Here is a 19,560-nt window from a genome sequence, read left to right as displayed (position 1 = left end):
CATGTTTTTTATGCACATTAATTTATTTAATAATCAAATATAAAGATATAATAAGAAGAGATAACATGTAATTATAAATTATTATATTTGAAATATAAACATTTAAATAGTGATTAACATTAAATAATAATCTAAAACAAAATATATATATATATATATATATATATATAATTGAAAATAACACCCGCGCGGTTGCGCGGGTCGAAATCTAGTTATTTGTTAAATGAACGATTTGGTAGAATGAAAGAAGATATTCAGCAGAATTAAAAGTGTTCCTTCAAAGTTAATCCCGTAAACTTGATTACTAATCTCTTGCTAATTCATTTAACATTTTTTGCAATAAGATTTATTTGTTATTGTGCTGATTAAATTTGGATAATGGCAACAATTCTACAAACCACTAGACTGCATTTTCTGATAAGCTTAATCAACAACTGCTTATAAAAATACAAATACAATTAAGATGGATCTATCGGTAATCACAAGCCCACTAGGCACTCAGCTCCACTTATCTAATAATATCCCTTTTATCCCCCACTCCTTTTTGTTCTTTTTCCGCTCACGAGACACTCGTGGGGAAGAATGACTTCTAGCTATTTAAAACAATATTTCAAGGGAATTTCACACTGGCCGGTTCATTTGCTTTACTTAAAATACGATAAAGAAAAGGAAAAACAAAGTAATGAATAATTAATCGTGCTACGTATTCTAATAGCAATGGGGTAGCTAATTATTACCCAATCTGTCTAATGATTATAAGTTTAAGTGGGGGTTGTGAGAAAGAATAAAGCAAGGTTGGGATTCTATCATGATGAAATAACTTAATTACATGCTTAACTAAAAACTTAATTGTAAGATAAGTTTGTGATAGTAGATGTGCATACAATAATATAATCATATATACAAGAAATATACATTCATCAGAATACATTTTCGTACTAATATTCTAATTAACTCGTAAGGAAATAATAAATAATTACGAGAACAAAGCTAAAAATATAGCAACTTTTAACAGTCCCGTTTGTAATATATATATTATATATGTGGATGTAATTGCGGAGTTCTAAATTTTATGAAAAACACCAATCCAAAGTATCTGAGTTCAGATATTTTAGTTGGATTTTCTGTAAAATTTAGAATTTTCGCAATTACATACACATATATAATATATACATATGTACTTTTAGGACTTCAACATTAGGACCTTCTATTGGAAATGCTTTAATAACTTGAAAAAAAACGACAAATACAAATCAAATTGAATTCACCTTCTTTTGATGATTGTCTTAAATGCTTTTAGAAACACTGCTTCTTACAAGTTTGCAGAAAGAGGATTTCAAAATTTACCTCAAATTTAACACTACTTTTCAAATTAATTTTTAAGTAATAATTAATTTTAATAAATACTTTAAGTCTACTATAAAAAAAGGAACTCTCATGAATTATTTATAAATATTTAAAAATTATTTATAGAAGTTTATAAATTCAACTCCACTCCATAAATAATAAATCCTAAACATAATGAAGAAAATCTAAATCCAAATATTAAATTATTTTTAGTTGAGTGTATTTTTAAAAACAATATCCTACTTAGTGTATTTTAAACATTTTTTTAACACTGCCCCATATATAAGACGGTGGAATTACCTTTATCATTATATGAAAGTAATGAACAATTATAATCAAAAGATGCTCAGAATCTTTAAAGGAAACTATATAATATAATTATTTTACAAGTTATATATATATAGTCATTTTATGCATTTACAATAAAATCAAAGCTCACAAGGAAAAGACAAAGCAGGAAATGCACCAATAAAGATCTGAGAGAACAAACCAGTTTCTTACCCGATTAGCATTTATAGTTTTCAAACCTCCCAACTTTTCTTCCTAATAAAATCCATATACCGTTCAAGTGTGGCTCCCGTAAAATTGTTAATTTATGTGAATATACTTGCTTCGTAAAGTTTGTAAAAATCATTAAAAGTATCCATTTCATGTTACTTAGCAAAAAATAAAATAAAACTATTTTTTAGTAAGAACTGATATCTCATGCCACAGCTAGCTTACATAGTTTTGCGTAAAACACTTTTTTATCCCTAAATCATGATAATATTTCATACTAAAGTTATTAACAATTTTCTATGATCACTTTTTGTTTTCATGTATTTTTATTGCTATTTTGAAAATCATCTTAGATCATTTATCTTGATTGTTTCCTTTAGGTGTAGTATGTATAGGAAAAAGAGATTTCTTGCAAGACTGTATTTTTTGCTCTCTTCTTAACTGAGCATTTGTTCACCAAATTTCTTTATAAGGTATACATAAATGCGTCAACTTATTATATCTAAAAGATATAGTATTTGATACATTTTAAAATGAGAGATAGTATTTGATACATTTTAAAATGAGAGATAGTATTTGATACATTTTTAAAATGATACTACTCGTGTTATCTATATATACTGCCTATAAAAAAATCATACGATATTCTAAATGTATAGTATTGCATTCGAGATATCATATTCTGAGAACTCTCGTTCTAAAAAAAAAGAGAATATATTATTAACGATTATACACTCGTCAATAATATATTTAAGTTTCAAAATATATGAGTGTTGAATAGGCAAATAGCACGGTGGTTGTAGGTTGTTCCTTCATATCATCCAATCTTAAATCTTAGTTTCATACCACCAATTATGTTTTATAAGATTTTATAACACTTTTTGTAATACATTTAAGAGTTTGTATGAAGCTACCTTTCGACTAAAAATATGATTTTAAGAGATGATTTTATCAATGAATAATTAAAAAGGAACTATTTCTGCATACTCAAAACTAATAGGGATTACTTTTGCAAAGTTTTCGAAATATAACGAGCAAAGACAATCTCCTTTACGCTTTATGTACCATCAGGTATCATGAAAGCACATAATGCTGAATCTATTCGATAAAGACATGCCCTTCTTAGAACAAAACAAACTTAAATTTAAACAAAGAAGGGAAAACAACATTCAATGATATTATATATGTCAATTCCTTTTGTTTTATTGCCCACCAACATTATAGATCCAGATAAAAGTGTTTACAACCATACTAATTATCTAGATAACCAAGTGATTTTGGTCTAATGTTGTAAAAGACTTAGGAAAGATGCAATGATCTCTGCGTTTGATTGTTACTGTGAACATTGTTTCTATCAATAAAGATGGCCTCATGCTTTAAACCCATTAGAAAATTTGAGAAATTCATTTTTAGATTCACCTTAAAGAATAGTTAGATCTTTTTTTTTTAAACGCCAAGAATAGTTAGATCTTAAACGAAGATTCGGCGGTTCGAGCAATGGGAAACACCAGGCATACGACAGCCTCGGAGATGTGGTTCTCTTCCAGGTAACTTTTTAAGTTTTTCTCCTAGCTCAAAATCTAAATTTTCATGAGGAGTCACTTCCCTTAGTAATCAAAAGATAGACACATTAATTGTAAATCAGTTCGTTTTTGAATTAGTTTAACATTTATTAAAAAATGAAAAGATTTTTATTAAAAAAATGAAAACAACGTTAATTAAGAAATAGTAAGAATTCAAACCTTCCATATACATATATATATAGTTCTACGAGTAAAGCTAATGTGCGAAGCGAAAAAATGGTCATTCACCTAATATCAATTAAGAACCTTAGATGCAGGCGAAAAAATGGTCACTGACCTAATATCAATTAAGAGATGCATGAATATACATGGATGTACGTAAATTCTCGAACTAACATTGGATTATAATTTGAGTGGATGTCTTAGTATAAATAGTTCATAGTAGAAGTTGATGTGTCAGAAGTCCTTCGTCTGCATGTCCGGCTATGTATATCCACGTCCTTAAACAATAGTCAGCGTCTTGTCAAATGGAAAATAATATATTAGTGTAGTGTGATGCTAATGGATATAATAAATTGAAAATAATTTTTACAAAGTAATAGAGATGATGGTTACACGTACATATTGGTTCTTCTACATTTTACAAAATATTTGAGCGTCGTATCGTTGGGGGCTTAATAGACCACCCAATCTGCTCTTGCCAAATGTTGTCCCGTTAGGTACGTATATAGGCAAGACTAGACGGATTACTATTATGTCTACAATTATTTTTGTTTTAATCGACCAATTATGCATTATTAAGTGGGTGACTACGAGATCACACTCATCCTCCATTTGGAAACTTTTTGGAATTGTTTTTATACATTTTTCTAGTTGTCTAAATACTTTTTTTTTTCTAGTTGTCTAAATACATTTTTCTAGTTGTCTAAATACATTTAAATCCTTAGATGTTTAGCTCGTTTGATGGAGTCAAGTGAATAGAATGCAACTTTTGCAAGTTCTTAACCCTGTTTCTGCACCTTTCTCTAAATGTTTAATGTTAACAAACTGAGAAGAAATAACATCTTGAAGATTGATGTTCATCGTTGTACTCATAATTATCTGGTAGTTCATATACTGTTCTATATTCCATACATATCATTAGCTTGTAAAGGATATTAAATTTCTAAGAGCACTTCCACGGTAAAACTCCACCAAATATCTCAACAATTTAGAAAAATAAGAGAGAGAATGTCAATAGTTTCTTTGCAAAGAAAATTTGAGACACCTTTTAGATATTTATCTCACATGTATTGATGTGCAATTGGTTCTGTTTTATAATAGAAATTTTTTAAGTTAGATAATTATACTTTATTAAAATACTATTTTTTTGGTTTATTAAAATCATTTGATATGATGGTTCTTTCTATAACTTATTTCTAACCTAGTCTCATTATAAAATCAATAAGATATCATATTAATTAGAACCAAGTTTAAAAAAATCATATCCAGAACTATTTTGGATTAGGTACCACGTAATCAATCAAACGAATTTTTAATTAAAAGTTAAATGGATACATTTTTGTTTAGAGAGACTGAAGTGGTTTATTGCCATGTTTTACATGATATAGCAATGTTAATTTACATGTACATTTGATCTTTAAATTTTTTTAAAAAATATAGGAAAATGCGGTGAGCGTGGATCGAACACGTGACCTTCAGATCTTCAGTCTGACGCTCTCCCAACTGAGCTATCCCCGCTTGTTGACATATACACTAATATATTGAATATAGCAAAGTCTGATATATTCGAGTACATTCAACTCAAAAATGCAATCTAATGTGTTGCTGAAAATGTCAATACAAGAAACATCAGTAATAAAAAGATGTACAGTCAGGAATAGATAGATCTTCATGGTCGTGTGGATAAAGTAATGGAAACCCTTGCCAATTTGACAAAAACATACATAAAATATATGTGATGGTATTGAGAAAGTAAACTTATTCAGTACTGGCTTGCAAGTTCTTGAATATAAACATCATTACTTTAGCAAAAAAAAAAAAAAAAAAATATATATATATATATATATATATATATATATATACACATCATATGGAAACTGAGAAAGTGAACTTTATTTCTAGAGATCATTAAGTGTCAATGCTTTCCTAACAAGAAGATTTATCATTTATGGTTTTGAATGGAATATCTTAACTGCTTTGAAAGGATTATTTCAATTTCCGATTAACGTTTTCACTTTAAACCAATCTTTTTAAAAACCGGACCGATAATGAACCAGATTCTTCTTAAATTATAAGTCAATGTGGTTCAGTCGGGTTCATTTCAATTCAACCGTATTAAATTGAATTTAATCACAAATTAAAAATTGAATTAAATCTGAATTGCTTGTTAATTATATAGTAAATTTTACAAACATAACTGAATTTAGTTACTAAAGCTTTCAATAGAAATAATTATAAATCAAATTTAGATACAAACTAAAAAAAAATCAAATACAAAACTAATATTTTTACCTAAAGCTAAAACTAATTTTAAATTTTAATTATTTATCATTGTGAGTTATGAAATTTTTTAAAATAATATAACAAAAATAATGTTGTTAAAAAATATAACAAAAAAAAATTATTTTTATGATTTGAAAGACAAAATAATTAACAAGTTGACTTTTGTAGCAAATTACAAATAAACCTAGTTTTATACATCTGATTTGGATATTTTTTTTAAATTCACGGTTTAATTTGGTTCGACCGCCAGTTTGAGTTAGGTTTAAAAACATTGGTGTTAAGTTAAATTTAAAAAATTGAGTTTACAGTTTATACACTTTTCAGTGACGAACAGCATGACGTTATTTATGATGGGCTTCATACTTTTCACTGTTTAAACTTTACTTGGCTGGGCCTTTTGGGCTCATTAATTTATAAACCGGTAAAAGAAATTCTGAAAGTTATTATTTATGATTTATTATTTTTTTTATCAACATTTATTTATGATTTATTAAAAACGATAAAATACAACAACAAAAATATGTGGACAGAAAACAAAAATTCTCAAAAATCCATTGTCTTTTAGTTTCCTTATCTAGTTTCGTTGTCTTCCTCATCAGAATTAATTAATAAAAAAAAATATAATTTTCCTTTTTTCTATGGAACCCATCTCTGTGTAGACATTGAGCCTCTCTATCTCTCTTGCTTTTCCGACAAAACATGGGAGATTTCGAGAACAAAGCTCCCGTTATGTCTGAAGCACAAAGATCCGCACTTGTTAAGGTAAGAATATATAGCTTAAGTAGTTACTTGATCTAAGTTCTTTTAGTTTGGTCTGTTTCTGAACTCTTGGTTTTGGTCTGGTGAGCAAAAAGTTTTACTTTTAAACTATTTTTTTCAGACTACAGTTAACAAAGGAGGAGAGCATCAGTATCATCGCTGCAAGTCATGTAATGAAGGAAGCAGCTGCAGGACAGTGAGGTCAAGAACGAAGCTGATGAACATTCTGATAGAACGCGGACGTCCACACGAGGCCCAGACACTTTTCAAATCCTTGTCAGAGACAGGACACAGACCGTCTTTGATCACTTACACAACTCTCTTAGCCGCGATGACGGTCCAGAAGCAGTACGGCTCCATAACCTCCATAGTCTCTGAGGTCGAACTGAGCGGGACAAAGCCTGACTCCATCTTCTTCAACGCGGTCATCAACGCTTACTCCGAGTCCGGTAACGTCGAAGAAGCTGTTCAGGCGCTGCTGAAGATGAAGGGGCTTGGTCTGAACCCGACCACAAGCACGTACAACACTTTGATCAAAGGGTACGGAATCGCGGGGCGGCCCGAGAGATCCTCCGAGCTGCTGGAGCTGATGCTGGAGGAGGACAGCGTCGATGTGAGGCCTAATGTGAGGACGTTCAATGTTCTGGTGCAAGCTTGGTGCAAGAAGAAGAAGGTGGAGGAGGCGTGGAGAGTGGTGGAGAAGATGGAGGAGTGTGGAGTTAAGGCGGATACGGTGACGTATAACACGATTGCGACTTGTTATGTGCAGAAAGGAGAGACGGAGAGAGCTGAGAGAGAGGTGGTTGAGAAGATGGGGAGACCGAATGGGAGGACGTGTGGGATTGTGGTGGGAGGGTATTGCAGAGAAGGGAGGGTGAGAGATGGTTTGAGGTTTGTGAGGAGGATGAAGGAGATGGGAGTTGAAGCTAATCTTGTGGTGTTTAATTCGTTGATCAAAGGCTTCGTTGAGGTCATGGACCGTGATGGCATCGATGAGGTAACTCAACAGTATTGATTTTAGTTTCATTGTTGTGAGTTTGGTCAGGTTGAGTAGGTGATAAGTAGGCATGAGTGTTTGGTTTTTGGTTCGGTTTTGGTTTGGGTATTTCGGTTTTTGGTTCTAAAGATTTAGAAATTGTTCGGTAATTTATAAAATTTGGTTGGTTTCGGTTATCTTTGTTTTTGGTTCAGATAGTAAAATTGGGAACCGGCTAATTTTGGAGATTCGGATCCAGTTTGGTTTCCGTCCGGTTCTGGTATTTTAGGTAATTCTGGATAATATGCGTAAAACCGTCAGATGATTTAAGTTTTTTCAGATTAAATATCGGGTAATTCGGATAAAAATATCGGATCATTCGGATAATTTTGAATATTTTTGGGTAAAATATTATTATATTAATTTGGGGATTTCGGGTATCGGTTTATAAATAGTATGTTTAAAATATTTGATTATGTAGAAACTAAATATAATTGATATTTTTAGATATATAATTTGTATTTTAAAAATATGGGTGACATTGGGTTCTCGGTTGCGGTTCGGTTTCAGTTTTTTTTGTTCCATAGATATAGTATCCGTCTGGATATTTATGAAATTTGTTTGGTTTCGGTTAGTTTGGTTCGGTTTTTCGGTTCCGAATAAATGTGCCAAAGCCTAGTACTAAGTACGAAAGTTGCAGGTTCTTACCTTGATGGAGGAGTGTAAGGTGAAGGCAGATGTAATCACCTACAGCACCGTAATGAACGCTTGGAGCTCAGCAGGATACATGGAGAAAGCCGCACAAGTCTTCGAACAAATGGTCAAAGCAGGAGTCAAACCAGACGCACACGCTTACAGCATTCTAGCCAAAGGCTACATAAGAGCCAAAGAGCCCCAAAAAGCCGAGGAGATTCTCGAGACCATGGTCGAATCCCGCCCCAACGTGGTGATCTTCACCACGGTGATCAGCGGATGGTGCGGCGTCGGAAGCATGGAGGACGCGATGAGGGTATTCAACAGGATGTGCGAGTTCGGCGTCTCGCCGAATATAAAGACCTTCGAGACGCTGATGTGGGGTTACTTGGAAGCCAAGCAGCCGTGGAAAGCTGAAGAGGTTTTGCAGATGATGAAAGGGTTTGGCGTGAAGCCTGAGAACTCTACCTACGTGCTGTTGGCTGAAGCGTGGCGCGTCGCGGGGCTGGGGGATGAGTCGAACAAAGCGATCGAGGCGTTGAAGTGTAGAGATATTGAGAAGTTGGAGAAGCTTTACCAGAAACAGGCGTCGGCAGGGGGGTTTAGTCTGTTGCAGATTCCTGTCGGGAAACGGGAGGTTCCGACCGCGAAAGCTGTGAATCTTTCTGCTTGTAAACTCGGAGCTCGAGTGCCACCGATTGTATGCCAGAAGCAGTCGCAAGCGCAGTTTGGGATCAGTGGGCAGTTTGTGCAGTCTTGTACAGTGTTCTTGAACTGAAAAAGGACAAAACTGGCTTTGTCTGAAGCTGGAGATTTGTAATTTCACTACCTAATCTTGTGTTTAAAAGAGTCGATACTGTGAGAACTCTTACCATATGTACATTCCAACATAATGATGTTATAAAATCTATTGTACATTACAAATCTGTGATAGTATTCTGCTGTAAACGAATTGGTAGTTAAACTTATCTGATTCAAATTGTAAAAAAAGAATCCAATTTTTTTTAATAAAATAGTTAACAATATCCAAAATGTTAATCGAATTTACCAAATAACCAAAAATTTTGAATAACATGAAAAAATTCAAAGATTTTGACTCAAATTTTAAACTAGTTTACGAAATAAATATATGAAATATAAATAATTGATACGGATTTGAATATATAAAAATGACCAAAAAATGTTTTATTAAAAAGTAAATATGTATTTATATTCAATAGTTAACTAATCTAAGTTTAGAGTTAAGAGGTGAGGTTTTGGAAAAACAATATTAAATTTAAAAAAAGTTAAAATAAAAAAAAGCTGTCTTGATCATTTTATTTTTAAGGCTATTTTTATGATAAAATTTTTAAAAAGTACTATCCGAGAGAATTGCTATATATATATAATTGAAATCATTTAAACCAAAAATCCAAAAACTTTAAATCTCAACCCAAACCGAATTAAAGTAGACCGGTATATATTTGTCCTAACCATCGAAGCTTTCATACTTCTTCGTTGTTTCTTCTGCGTTATCTTCCTCTCTCCGTCTCTTTCTTCCAGGTAAAGCTTCATTTGTATTCCTTTCTATAACTCGTTGTCTACTCCATTTGATCTCAAAGTAAATAGATTGATAAGCTTAAGCCTCTCCGTTCTTGTAGAAGATACTTCACCTAAGATTAGAATCGAAATCATTTCCGGATCTTGATTCCAGTCAACTAGAATCTCTAATTCCATGGCTCCTGTGATGGGTTTTGCTGAAAAATCTGATCTTTACAATGTTTTCATGGATCGATCTGATTTTGCAGTTGGCGAATTTGTGCAGCAGAGCATCAATCAGAGATGCAGGTTTTCACCTTTTTTTTTGTTCTTATTATTACCAAGCTATGTTGATGTCGGGACCATTGTTGTGTAATGAAAAATCTCGGGGGCTTTTATTGTAATAATAGCAATCAAGAGCGAGACTGTTCAAGGAGTACAAAGAGGTTCAACGAGAGAAAGTAGCTGATCCTGATATTCAATTAGTCTGTGACGAGACCAACATATTCAAATGGACTGCACTTATCAAGGTATTGTCTTGAAACAAGATCAAAGCTTTGGTTTAGTTTTTTTTTTTTTTTTTTTAATAGGTCTTTGGTTTTTTTTTGTGTGAGGTTAGGGACCATCAGAGACTCCTTATGAAGGCGGAGTGTTCCAGCTTGCGTTTGCTGTTCCTGAAAATTATCCTCTGCAGCCTCCTCAAGTTCGGTTCTTGACTAAAATATTCCATCCCAATGTGCATTTCAAGGTAAGTGAATACTCATATGAATGAATCTCGAAGAGTGTTTTTGTAATGTTTATGTTTTGTGTTGTGTAGACAGGGGAGATATGTCTTGACATATTGAAGAACGCGTGGAGTCCTGCCTGGACGCTTCAGTCTGTGTGTAGAGCCATCATAGCTTTGATGGCTCATCCTGAGGCTGACAGTCCTCTTAACTGTGACTCAGGTAGTGCTCTTGTACTGAGTTAAAGTGCTGTTAACTTCGAATCTGATTTGATCTTTCTGCTAATAAAGGAAACCTACTAAGATCTGGGGATGTGAGAGGGTTCAATTCAATGGCACGCATGTACACGCGCCTCGCGGCCATGCCTAAGAAAGGATGATGATGATCCTCTCTTGCTTTTTCTTTTGCTTACATTATAAAAAGATTCACATGTAAGGTTACAAAGGAGATGTTTCCTTCTTATTGAACATGAGTTTATTGGTTTACAATTATTGTATTACAGTTTTAATAAGAAGTAACGTTTCATTGTTTAAGGAACTTGTCAAACCAATCTGATGTTTCTTTGATCATAAAGCTTGTTACTTCGTGTCCAACTCCATCTTCTGCTACAAACTGATCTCTCACACCAAACACCAAAAGCCTTTTCAGATAAGTTTGCATTAGAACTATATGATTTAGATCAGTGATGGGTGTACCTTGAAGTTTCCAGGAGAAGCAGTTTCCTCATAAGCCTTTTGAGCTCTTTCTAAAGGACCAACTAGTCCACCAAGAGGACAGCGAGGATCCTTGGCGCCGTTGAGGAGGTAAAGAGGCCGTGGAGCAGTCACTGGTAACGAGTAAGGAGAATCAAACTGAGAGGCTAAGCCAGGAGCTATTCTGTTCCACACCTGTTGAGAGTCAATAGATACAATCACAAACCAATCATCTTGAGTTAGCTCATAGTCACTGTCATGCTTTCTTTACCTTCTCAACCACTTCTTTGTCGATTTCGCTCTTTCCCATATCAATCCTTGCTTCTGTAACAATTAAAGGAATTAGAATCTTGATTCATATTTTGTGTTTATTCAAAAACTTTGACCTTCAAATAAAGGCTTTATACTGTTGACTCTTGCTTCCCACTCATCATTCTCTATTGCCCATCTAAAACCCTGCTCAACATTCAACATTTCATTAACTTGAATAGTCTTCTTGAACAAGGAAACCATCCTCATACAAGTCAGTTACTGGTCTTGTAGTTGCTATGTTGCTAAGGATGGTAATTTCACCTGAACACCGATTAAAGGTACAGTCACAGAATAGCGAGTGTCAGCTGCAGCAGCAAACCAAGCATGCATCCCTGTATTTGCTTTCTCATTAAACAAAGTTGGTATATATTAACAAAGCTACACATTTTAGAACTCAGTTTGTTCTATGGCTAACCTCCTAGAGATATACCGGTGATTCCTATCCTTTTTGGGTCTATATCTTCTCTTTGAGTAAGATATTCAGCTAGTTTGATCAGATCCCAGACCTGGAAAACAAAGAAAAAGATCGATAAATGCGATGATAAAGTCTTACAATCTAAAGTAGAGGCAGTGTTATTACGGTATCAAAGATAAAAGGCATTGTGTCTCCATTTTTCCAAGATGAAATAAGAGCCTGCGTTGAGATAAACACCAAAACCGCTATAAGTCGGAACTCAAAAGACGAGAGAAAAGATAAATAGCTAATGATTCATAACCAATGAGTTTACATCTCTATAGGCAGTTTTGGTGCCAGCTCTTTCTCCATGGTAGCGAGAGTCTAAACCAATGGCTACATATCCACGTGAAGCATATGCCTTAAGAAGAAAAGCAACCAAGTTGTGTTCAACAGAGGGACGAACTTACAAGAAATCATAAGTACAAGCTAAGATGTTTTATTTTACTTCAAGCCATGGCCTTAACCACTCTTTGTTTGTGTTTGTGCCATGCATAAGCACAATCGCTGGTCTTCTTTCTTCACTCTTCTCTTTCAAGCTTAAGATAAGCAAAGGCAATCTACCTTGCTCTGCAGCCTTATTCCATTACACAAACAACACTTTGAATTCTTTTGGAGACATACAAAAAAGAGAAGCGTAATAAGAAAAAAACTACCTCAGTGTGCAAGTGAAGGTTTTCCTCTTTAAGCACCTCTTTCAAGTCATTAATGGTCTCCTTTGGACAAGATTCTAGTGCCTGGTTTGGTAATGAAACAACAAAAAAAAAACAGTTCAACTTAGAAAAAAATTGAGAATTAATATAAAGATCTTTAGAAAAAAGGATGCAATATCTCACTTCAGTAGATGGAACATCATTTTGAAACACAGGATCTTCCACTGGCTTTGAACATTCAGCTACCAATGGTACTGAAAATGTTCCCAATCATTAAACATGCAAACACATATTAAAAATAAAATAAAAAATATTAAAATCAAAGTATCCAGATTTATTTCAGGTTAATCGAATAGTTAAGGAAGATATTCAGTGATTATGAGACTGTGAATGAACATTACATTTATCAGAACCATTTTATTATGGCTAAAACAGAGAGAAGTAATTAAGTAGAAATGTTTGACTGAGTAGCATAAATAAAAATGATAAAATCATCAAGAAAGAAACCTTCTGGTGATCGTCGACTACGAAGAACACGGAGAAACTCCGATCGAAAGTCAACGGCTTCGTTAGTCGGCGTTTCCATCGCTCTGGTGATGGGCGAGAAACAGATTCCGTATTGTGTTTTGATACGATGTTTTTGATGTCAACGGCATGCACGTGCAGAACAATTTGTGCCACCTGCTTATTTAATGCTGCTGGAATTGTGGGTTATCTCTTAATGGCGTGTGTTTGGTGAACTCAAACTACATTTTGTTTTGTTTATTCAACCCACTTAGTTTTTATCGTGACATTTTTGTCCTTGTTAGCTATGTCACATCTCTTTGTTGGATACATAGTTTCTTTCTGATTTTTTTTTTTAAAAGAATGATGGAGAGAAAAAGAGATGATAAAGAGTACTAATAGTAATAGTTCGATGTCCTTTGATACTTTATTAGTTGAAAAGACAAATCAAACTCTTGTGAACAAGTGAAAAACTAGGTAGGCATTTAGTATTATGTTCGAATTTGGTTCTGTTGATTCAGATTTTGGTTGATTTAGATTTTTTGATACTATATACTCATAAGTTCCATTCAGGTTTTACTAAAACTAATTTTAAGATCGGATTCGGTTCAGAAACCTTCTCAAGTATGCCAAATGCTCTCCTCATAAGTCATAACGAACTCCTTCGTAAGTATGCCAATTGCTCTGCTCATAACGAACATTAAAAAGGTATTCAACCACTTTTCATAAACCACCTAAAGTTAAATGTAATGCGTTTCTTGCTGGCTATGTGAAAGGTCGATGTATTTAAATCTTTCTTTGTCAGATTGCTATCATAATCAATTTATAATCATCAGTTATATACTGATACACCAACATTCACACTTTCAAATTCTTGATATTTAAAAAAACCCAAAAAAAAGCATCTTAGTTCTTTTTACAACAAACTTCTTGATAGATCAAATGGCTGGTAATATAAAGAAAATTAAATAACATTTTCTGTTACCAATAATTAATTTAAAACATTATGGATTTTCCATCTGGTTCCGTTGTGTTTGTACTTGAAATTTTCAAATTAGGTAACAATTTTATTCAAGCAGACACTAGTTACTCAAAATCTTCACGCCAATGTATGAAACTTAGTACCTTGCAGTTAGCACTAATCTAACAGTCCCAATAATTAATCTAATCTGATCTTCCTATAGATGCTTTTAAAACAATGTAGATGGTCACATGTTAAAAAGAGTTAAGACGCTAAAGTTTTTGTCAGAGACGTTTCCTAAGCATTACCCTAAACCTGAGTTCTGATTCCTTTGCTCTTCATCTTCTGGTGGTTCCTTTCTACTCTGATTTGTCTTGGTTTTGATATTCATTCCTGCTTAACCAATGTCTTAAATTAGCACATCTCCTAGCTTTAAATTTATGAACCAAGGATATACGGTCTCTCAAGCGAAAATCAGCTTACCTTTTATGTTCCCACGGTTTGAGAACTGAATAAGAAAGTCCCTGAAGCTGGACAAGATCTGTCTTTCTTGTTCTACGAAACTCTCCGAGCTTGTGTCTGCGTCTTCTTCTTTCTCTTGGCTTGTTTTCACTCGGGCGGCAGATGTCTCTTTCTCTGATATGATCACATCCTCATCATCACACATCAATGCACGTGTTGCTGGAGATAAAGGCTTCTCGTCCATTCTAGTAGAGTCAAGCACACAATCTGGAGAGTCATTAGTCTCATTAGCATCTCTCAGTGCTGGATCAAGTGAAGGGTCTTTCTCACTCTTCCTCCTTTTATTTGCTACATCCAAAGATTTAGTGACCAAAAGCGCACATAGGTCTTTCACATGACGCGGCTGGATAGTATTTGACAGAGAAGACCTAATAGAAGAAGTAGACAGTCAGATATATCCTTAAGATGGTATCATACAAAGGAAGGAGTTGATATCACCAACCTGTAAGAACATGCGGTAGATCCAGATACCTCCCTGTTGTTAGGAACTGAAAATAGAGAAGTGTCACCATTCCTTATAAGGTGTGGAACCGCAGATGAACCTCTAGCTGAATGTGAAGCTTCCTTGCTCTTTCTCTTTCTTGATTCAAGAGGATTAATGTGAACCGTCTGTTGTTGTATGTAGGTTTCTGGTCCATGAAGAAGGGTGTTTCTCTCTACGCTACCTTCAAAGTTCTTGCAATCTTGGCATCTACAATTCTCTGAACATAGGACATTGGCCTGGAAACACTCGCAGTACTTCTTGAGGCATCCTGATTTCTTGCAGTGGCATCCTTTGCTGTGCTTTCCCAGAATCAGTTGTTGGTGACGCATATCTTCCTACAAGTCGTTTTCAGATAAGTTACACCAAATGTATATATCAAAATTAGGCCTGGGCATTTTATACGGACCCCAAGAACCCAAAATAGCAGAGTTTTAGCGGTTCCTAGACAACTAGACCCGAACCAACAAATTCAAATTACCCTATTGGGTCCTAATATTTAAAACCTGAAGGATCCGAATGCCCATGCCTATTCAAAATCGTCTCTTAATTACTTTCTTTGGCTTAAACAGAATAGTAAAAAAAAAACTATCAATTCAATCCAATATCATATTGATTCCTTTCAAATGTAAAATCAACTGCTTGTTTTGCAGTCCATCACCTAACTAACTGTAGTCAAGTGTATAAACTTTCACAAGATCACACCTGCAAATCTTCGGTTCCAAGAGGACTACCAGCAATCTTGGGCTTGAAGGCATCCGGATTACGCTCCAACGTCCCCTTGATGGCTTCTTGTCTTGCGCTCTCGTTCTCCAAATTGTTGTGACAATTCAAACAGTTGCAGCCATTGCAATACGACCCCGACGCAAAGCACTCACAATACCTGTAAACAGATTACATTTCATCACCACCACCACCACAGATTAAAAAGGCTTTACATGATCCAGAAGAATGCATACTTACAGCTTCAAGCATTTTGAATTTTTACAGTTGCAATGCTTCTGTTTACGTGGAGTGCCCTCATTGGATGCAGCTTCCGTGTGCCCTCGTGGTGTTAAAGGCTCTTGCTTGCTGCATACACAATCAAAAAAAAAAAAAAAACCTAACTAACTACAACGCACGATCTTTTTCCCCCAACTAATCAAAGTTGAAAACTTTTATACCTCACTCGACACTTGGCGGACTTATGATCAAACCCATTAAGCGGAGGAGGTTTCTGCGGCGGCGTGGTGAGTTCCGATCTAACCGGCGGTTTCAGCACTTGCTCCTCGGAACCAGACGGAGGCGGAGGAGGCAGCAAGTCTTCTTCTTTATGATCTTCCCGCGAATAATTCGAATCGAGAAGAGAAGATTCCATCTCCGCCGCCGCCGCCGAGACGGAGAAATCCAATCGACGCGCCAATTGGTTTCGCGGAGAGCCTAAGTCCTGATCGGAGTTATCCATAGTGAAAAATTCAATGGAGAGAGAGAGAGAGATTTCACTGCTGCTTTCAGCTGGAGAGCTCGTCTTCTTCCTCCTCTGTGTTCGTCTGCTTCTTCTTCGTCTCTTTTGAAAAAATTGAATTTTGATAAACTTGATGACCGAATCTAACGGCTGAGATGAAAAGGAGTTATCAACGGTTTGGATCGAACGATTTAGGTTTTTTTTTATTTCTAACCGACGTTTTAATGATGCAAAGGCCCAATAGTAAGCCCAACATCTAATAAGATTTATACATCAATGTTAATTTTGTATGCATGGATCAAAAGCGACACACCCCTGAGCCGGTTCGAGGGCCGAAAATTTTAGAAGGATTTAGTTTCATTAATTAACATATATTATAAGAGTCGATAACCTAATTTTTGTAACAGTTCCTCAGTTTTTTTCTTGAATAGATTTTTTTTAAATGGATATTGACACATCTCCTAAAAATATATTTTGTCACTGGACGGTCGAGATTAAACACTAGTCTGTGAAAGCTTCTTTTTTAGTCCATGGTTCAAGTAAAAGTTCATTAGTGCTTTATACCAGAAGGTCTGGGTTTCGAATCCCAACAAAGATGAATTATGCAGATTTATGGAGAAAAACATACAGGAGATCTTCGGCATAGCACAAGAAGTACTATCAGGCATGGATCTCATAAGACGACTCATGGTGATGCAGTCAGGTGTGAATTCTCATAAGACAAGTAGAATTACCGGCTGTAGAATCGTCTTGTAATATTTTTCATATTTTGTAATAGCATAATTAATCATGGACAAAAAAAATACTAGTCTCGAATCCTCAAAATTTTAATGATAAATATGTATAGATGATAGAATCATTTCCGTATAGTCTCTTTAAGATCATCTCCAATGGTTTATTCTAATTTTTCTCTAAAATAGAGTAACTCTATAATAGAGTTGGATGTTGCTCCAATGATACTCTATTTTAGAGTGAAAAATAGAGCGATGAACAAAAAGTAAAAAAATTACTCTATATATAGAGTAAAAAGTAGGTTTACACTATTATAGAATCGAAAATAAAGTATCATTAGACTATTTTTACTCTAAACTCTATTTTAGAGGAAAAAATATAGTGAGATTGGAGATGCCCTAAAAGAGTACCTTAAGAATTTTATACTATTACTTTATTTTAATATGGTGATAATAATTAATTTTAATAGCTATTAGATAGCTAAACCAGTAGAAGTGAGACAAGCGCAGAATTGGTACAGTAGAAAAGTATCAAAATTTCTTTACTAAGAAATTATTTTCACTACTTCTCTCCTACTTGTATTTATCATTTTCTTTTGTTCTGGTACTGCTTTACATATCTCCGCTGCGTGTGCTGGTATCATTAACCCTAGTCTCTTACTCGGGGTTTTTAATTTATGATTTAACATTTTTTTTATTTTTTTTACACTTTTCAACTAAGAGACGATTCTTATATCTTTTATTTAAGAGACGGCTCTTAACTTTTCTTATTTAATATCTAAGAAAAATTAAAGACGATCTCTTAACGGAAGCTAAAAACCCTAGTTAAGAGATTAGGGTTAATGATGGTCTTAGACTTCCAAATTGATTATATATATATATATTGATTATGTACTAATTGGCGCAAGAAAAAAAAAATCTCAAAGTTAGCCCTGTACACATTATCCCTCTTTACCTTTTTTGTTATCGGAGAAAATGAAAAGTAAGATTCGCTCGCTCCTCTTGTTTTTTTTTTTTTTTTGGTAAAACTCGCTCCTCTTGTTCTTTGTTCTTTACAAGACTTTTTGTACATTTGATGTCTCATATTACTCACATCACGTCGAGAGTTGTAATATGATATGAACATAACAAAAGAGGAAACATGTACCAAGGTACAAGTGGGGAAGATATAACTTGTATTTTTCCTAGTGAACTGACTCTTGCCTATAGTCTCATTTGTGCATTTCGTATGTGTCAATGAAATGGTATTCGAGGTGATGATTCCTCATTTTTTGTCTTGTTTCTATCACTACAAGTGTTAAATGAAAAATGATGTCGACGTAAGCACGTAAACATGACGAAACATTAGAAAATGAGCGTAAGTCGCATTTACTTTTAACTTTTGTACTTAATTCACTAAGACAGACGAGCTTAGTGACGAGTTTAGTGGCTCCACTTATTGGTTTTCTTATCCAGTTAACTTTTTTGTCAAAAGACTATAATTTTGGCTTTTGACTTTTTGAAACCGTTTTATCATGTTAAAAGTGTTATAAGAAGCCGTTGGTTTTGTATTACTTGTTTTAGTGCTATAAACATAATGATGTATTATTGTTGAAAAATGTATATAATGATGTATATATATATACAGGAGCATGCATAAAAATTAAAGGCAGAAGTAAATTCATTTTTCCGAAGGATATAAATGATATTTTTTTGCCAATGGATACAGAGAAATTAATCAACGATGTGTTGACACAATGGAAGTAAGCCTAAATTGATCAATTTCATTTTTCACAGACTCATCATGAAAATATAATTGTAAGCCTGAATTGACCAATTTCATTTTTCACAGATTCATCATGAAAATATAATAATAATAATATATTTTATGTATGTATATTATATTATAATGATGCTACTGTGCCATTATATCAACAACGACCGTTGCAATGTCATTTCGAATTTAAAATATTCTAAGTAAATGTAATAACTTTTAGTTTGCCACTCTGCAATAATAGATGCACGAATTTATTCATGGTTGACATAAAAAAGATGCATGAATTGTTTCTTGATATTGAGTATTGAACAACTTTATTTTCCAAAATGTCATTGACCATTTCTATTCATCGTTATAGTATTTCTTAAAATGATCCTCTCCTTGGAGTTAAGGGTGGACCGTTAAATTTTAAATCATCCCAATAATCCATAATTTATCTCGATTTATTTTTCTCTTAAATCATATGGGATTTTGCATGTATGCATTTACTTTGAAAGTTTTTAGGG

General features: G+C 33.9%; 4 protein-coding genes and 1 non-coding gene across 5 annotated transcripts; 2 read left to right on the top strand and 3 right to left on the bottom strand.

The window, feature by feature from the left end:
- Positions 1–5,035: 5,035 nt before the first annotated feature.
- Positions 5,036–5,108, bottom strand: TRNAF-GAA. The gene has a single exon. It is a non-coding gene; the product is annotated as a tRNA-Phe (tRNA).
- Positions 5,109–6,376: 1,268 nt separating this feature from the next.
- On the top strand, positions 6,377–9,269 carry LOC103837095 (pentatricopeptide repeat-containing protein At5g25630). The gene is made up of 3 exons (XM_009113424.3): positions 6,377–6,635; positions 6,754–7,629; positions 8,309–9,269. The coding sequence occupies exons 1-3, from the start codon at positions 6,573–6,575 to the stop codon at positions 9,077–9,079; spliced, it is 1,710 nt and encodes a 569-aa protein (XP_009111672.1). The 5' UTR covers positions 6,377–6,572; the 3' UTR covers positions 9,080–9,269.
- Positions 9,270–9,718: 449 nt separating this feature from the next.
- Positions 9,719–11,077, top strand: LOC103837098 (protein PEROXIN-4). Its single transcript, XM_009113426.3, has 6 exons — positions 9,719–9,843; positions 10,089–10,128; positions 10,230–10,349; positions 10,439–10,567; positions 10,637–10,766; positions 10,835–11,077. Exons 2-6 carry the CDS (start codon positions 10,123–10,125, stop codon positions 10,921–10,923), a joined length of 474 nt encoding a protein of 157 aa, XP_009111674.1. The 5' UTR covers positions 9,719–9,843; positions 10,089–10,122; the 3' UTR covers positions 10,924–11,077.
- Positions 10,927–13,478, bottom strand: LOC103837097 (putative hydrolase YtaP). The gene is made up of 12 exons (XM_009113425.2): positions 13,163–13,478; positions 12,839–12,909; positions 12,659–12,739; positions 12,451–12,579; positions 12,277–12,363; positions 12,129–12,182; positions 11,964–12,054; positions 11,810–11,880; positions 11,623–11,692; positions 11,508–11,560; positions 11,240–11,431; positions 10,927–11,156 (listed from the first exon to the last, which is right to left on the bottom strand). The coding sequence occupies exons 1-12, from the start codon at positions 13,239–13,241 to the stop codon at positions 11,067–11,069; spliced, it is 1,068 nt and encodes a 355-aa protein (XP_009111673.1). The 5' UTR covers positions 13,242–13,478; the 3' UTR covers positions 10,927–11,066.
- Positions 13,479–14,213: 735 nt separating this feature from the next.
- LOC103837099 (protein tesmin/TSO1-like CXC 7) lies at positions 14,214–17,755 on the bottom strand. Its single transcript, XM_009113427.3, has 6 exons — positions 16,287–17,755; positions 16,087–16,194; positions 15,829–16,006; positions 15,085–15,461; positions 14,604–15,010; positions 14,214–14,513 (listed from the first exon to the last, which is right to left on the bottom strand). The coding sequence occupies exons 1-6, from the start codon at positions 16,565–16,567 to the stop codon at positions 14,425–14,427; spliced, it is 1,440 nt and encodes a 479-aa protein (XP_009111675.1). The 5' UTR covers positions 16,568–17,755; the 3' UTR covers positions 14,214–14,424.
- Positions 17,756–19,560: the final 1,805 nt, after the last annotated feature.

Source organism: Brassica rapa, chromosome A09, assembly GCF_000309985.2.
Source record: "Brassica rapa cultivar Chiifu-401-42 chromosome A09, CAAS_Brap_v3.01, whole genome shotgun sequence".
NCBI classification, from domain to species: Eukaryota; Viridiplantae; Streptophyta; class Magnoliopsida; order Brassicales; family Brassicaceae; genus Brassica; species Brassica rapa.
Note: the sequence above shows the minus strand (reverse complement) of the source record. Positions and strands in the feature narration are given on the sequence as shown.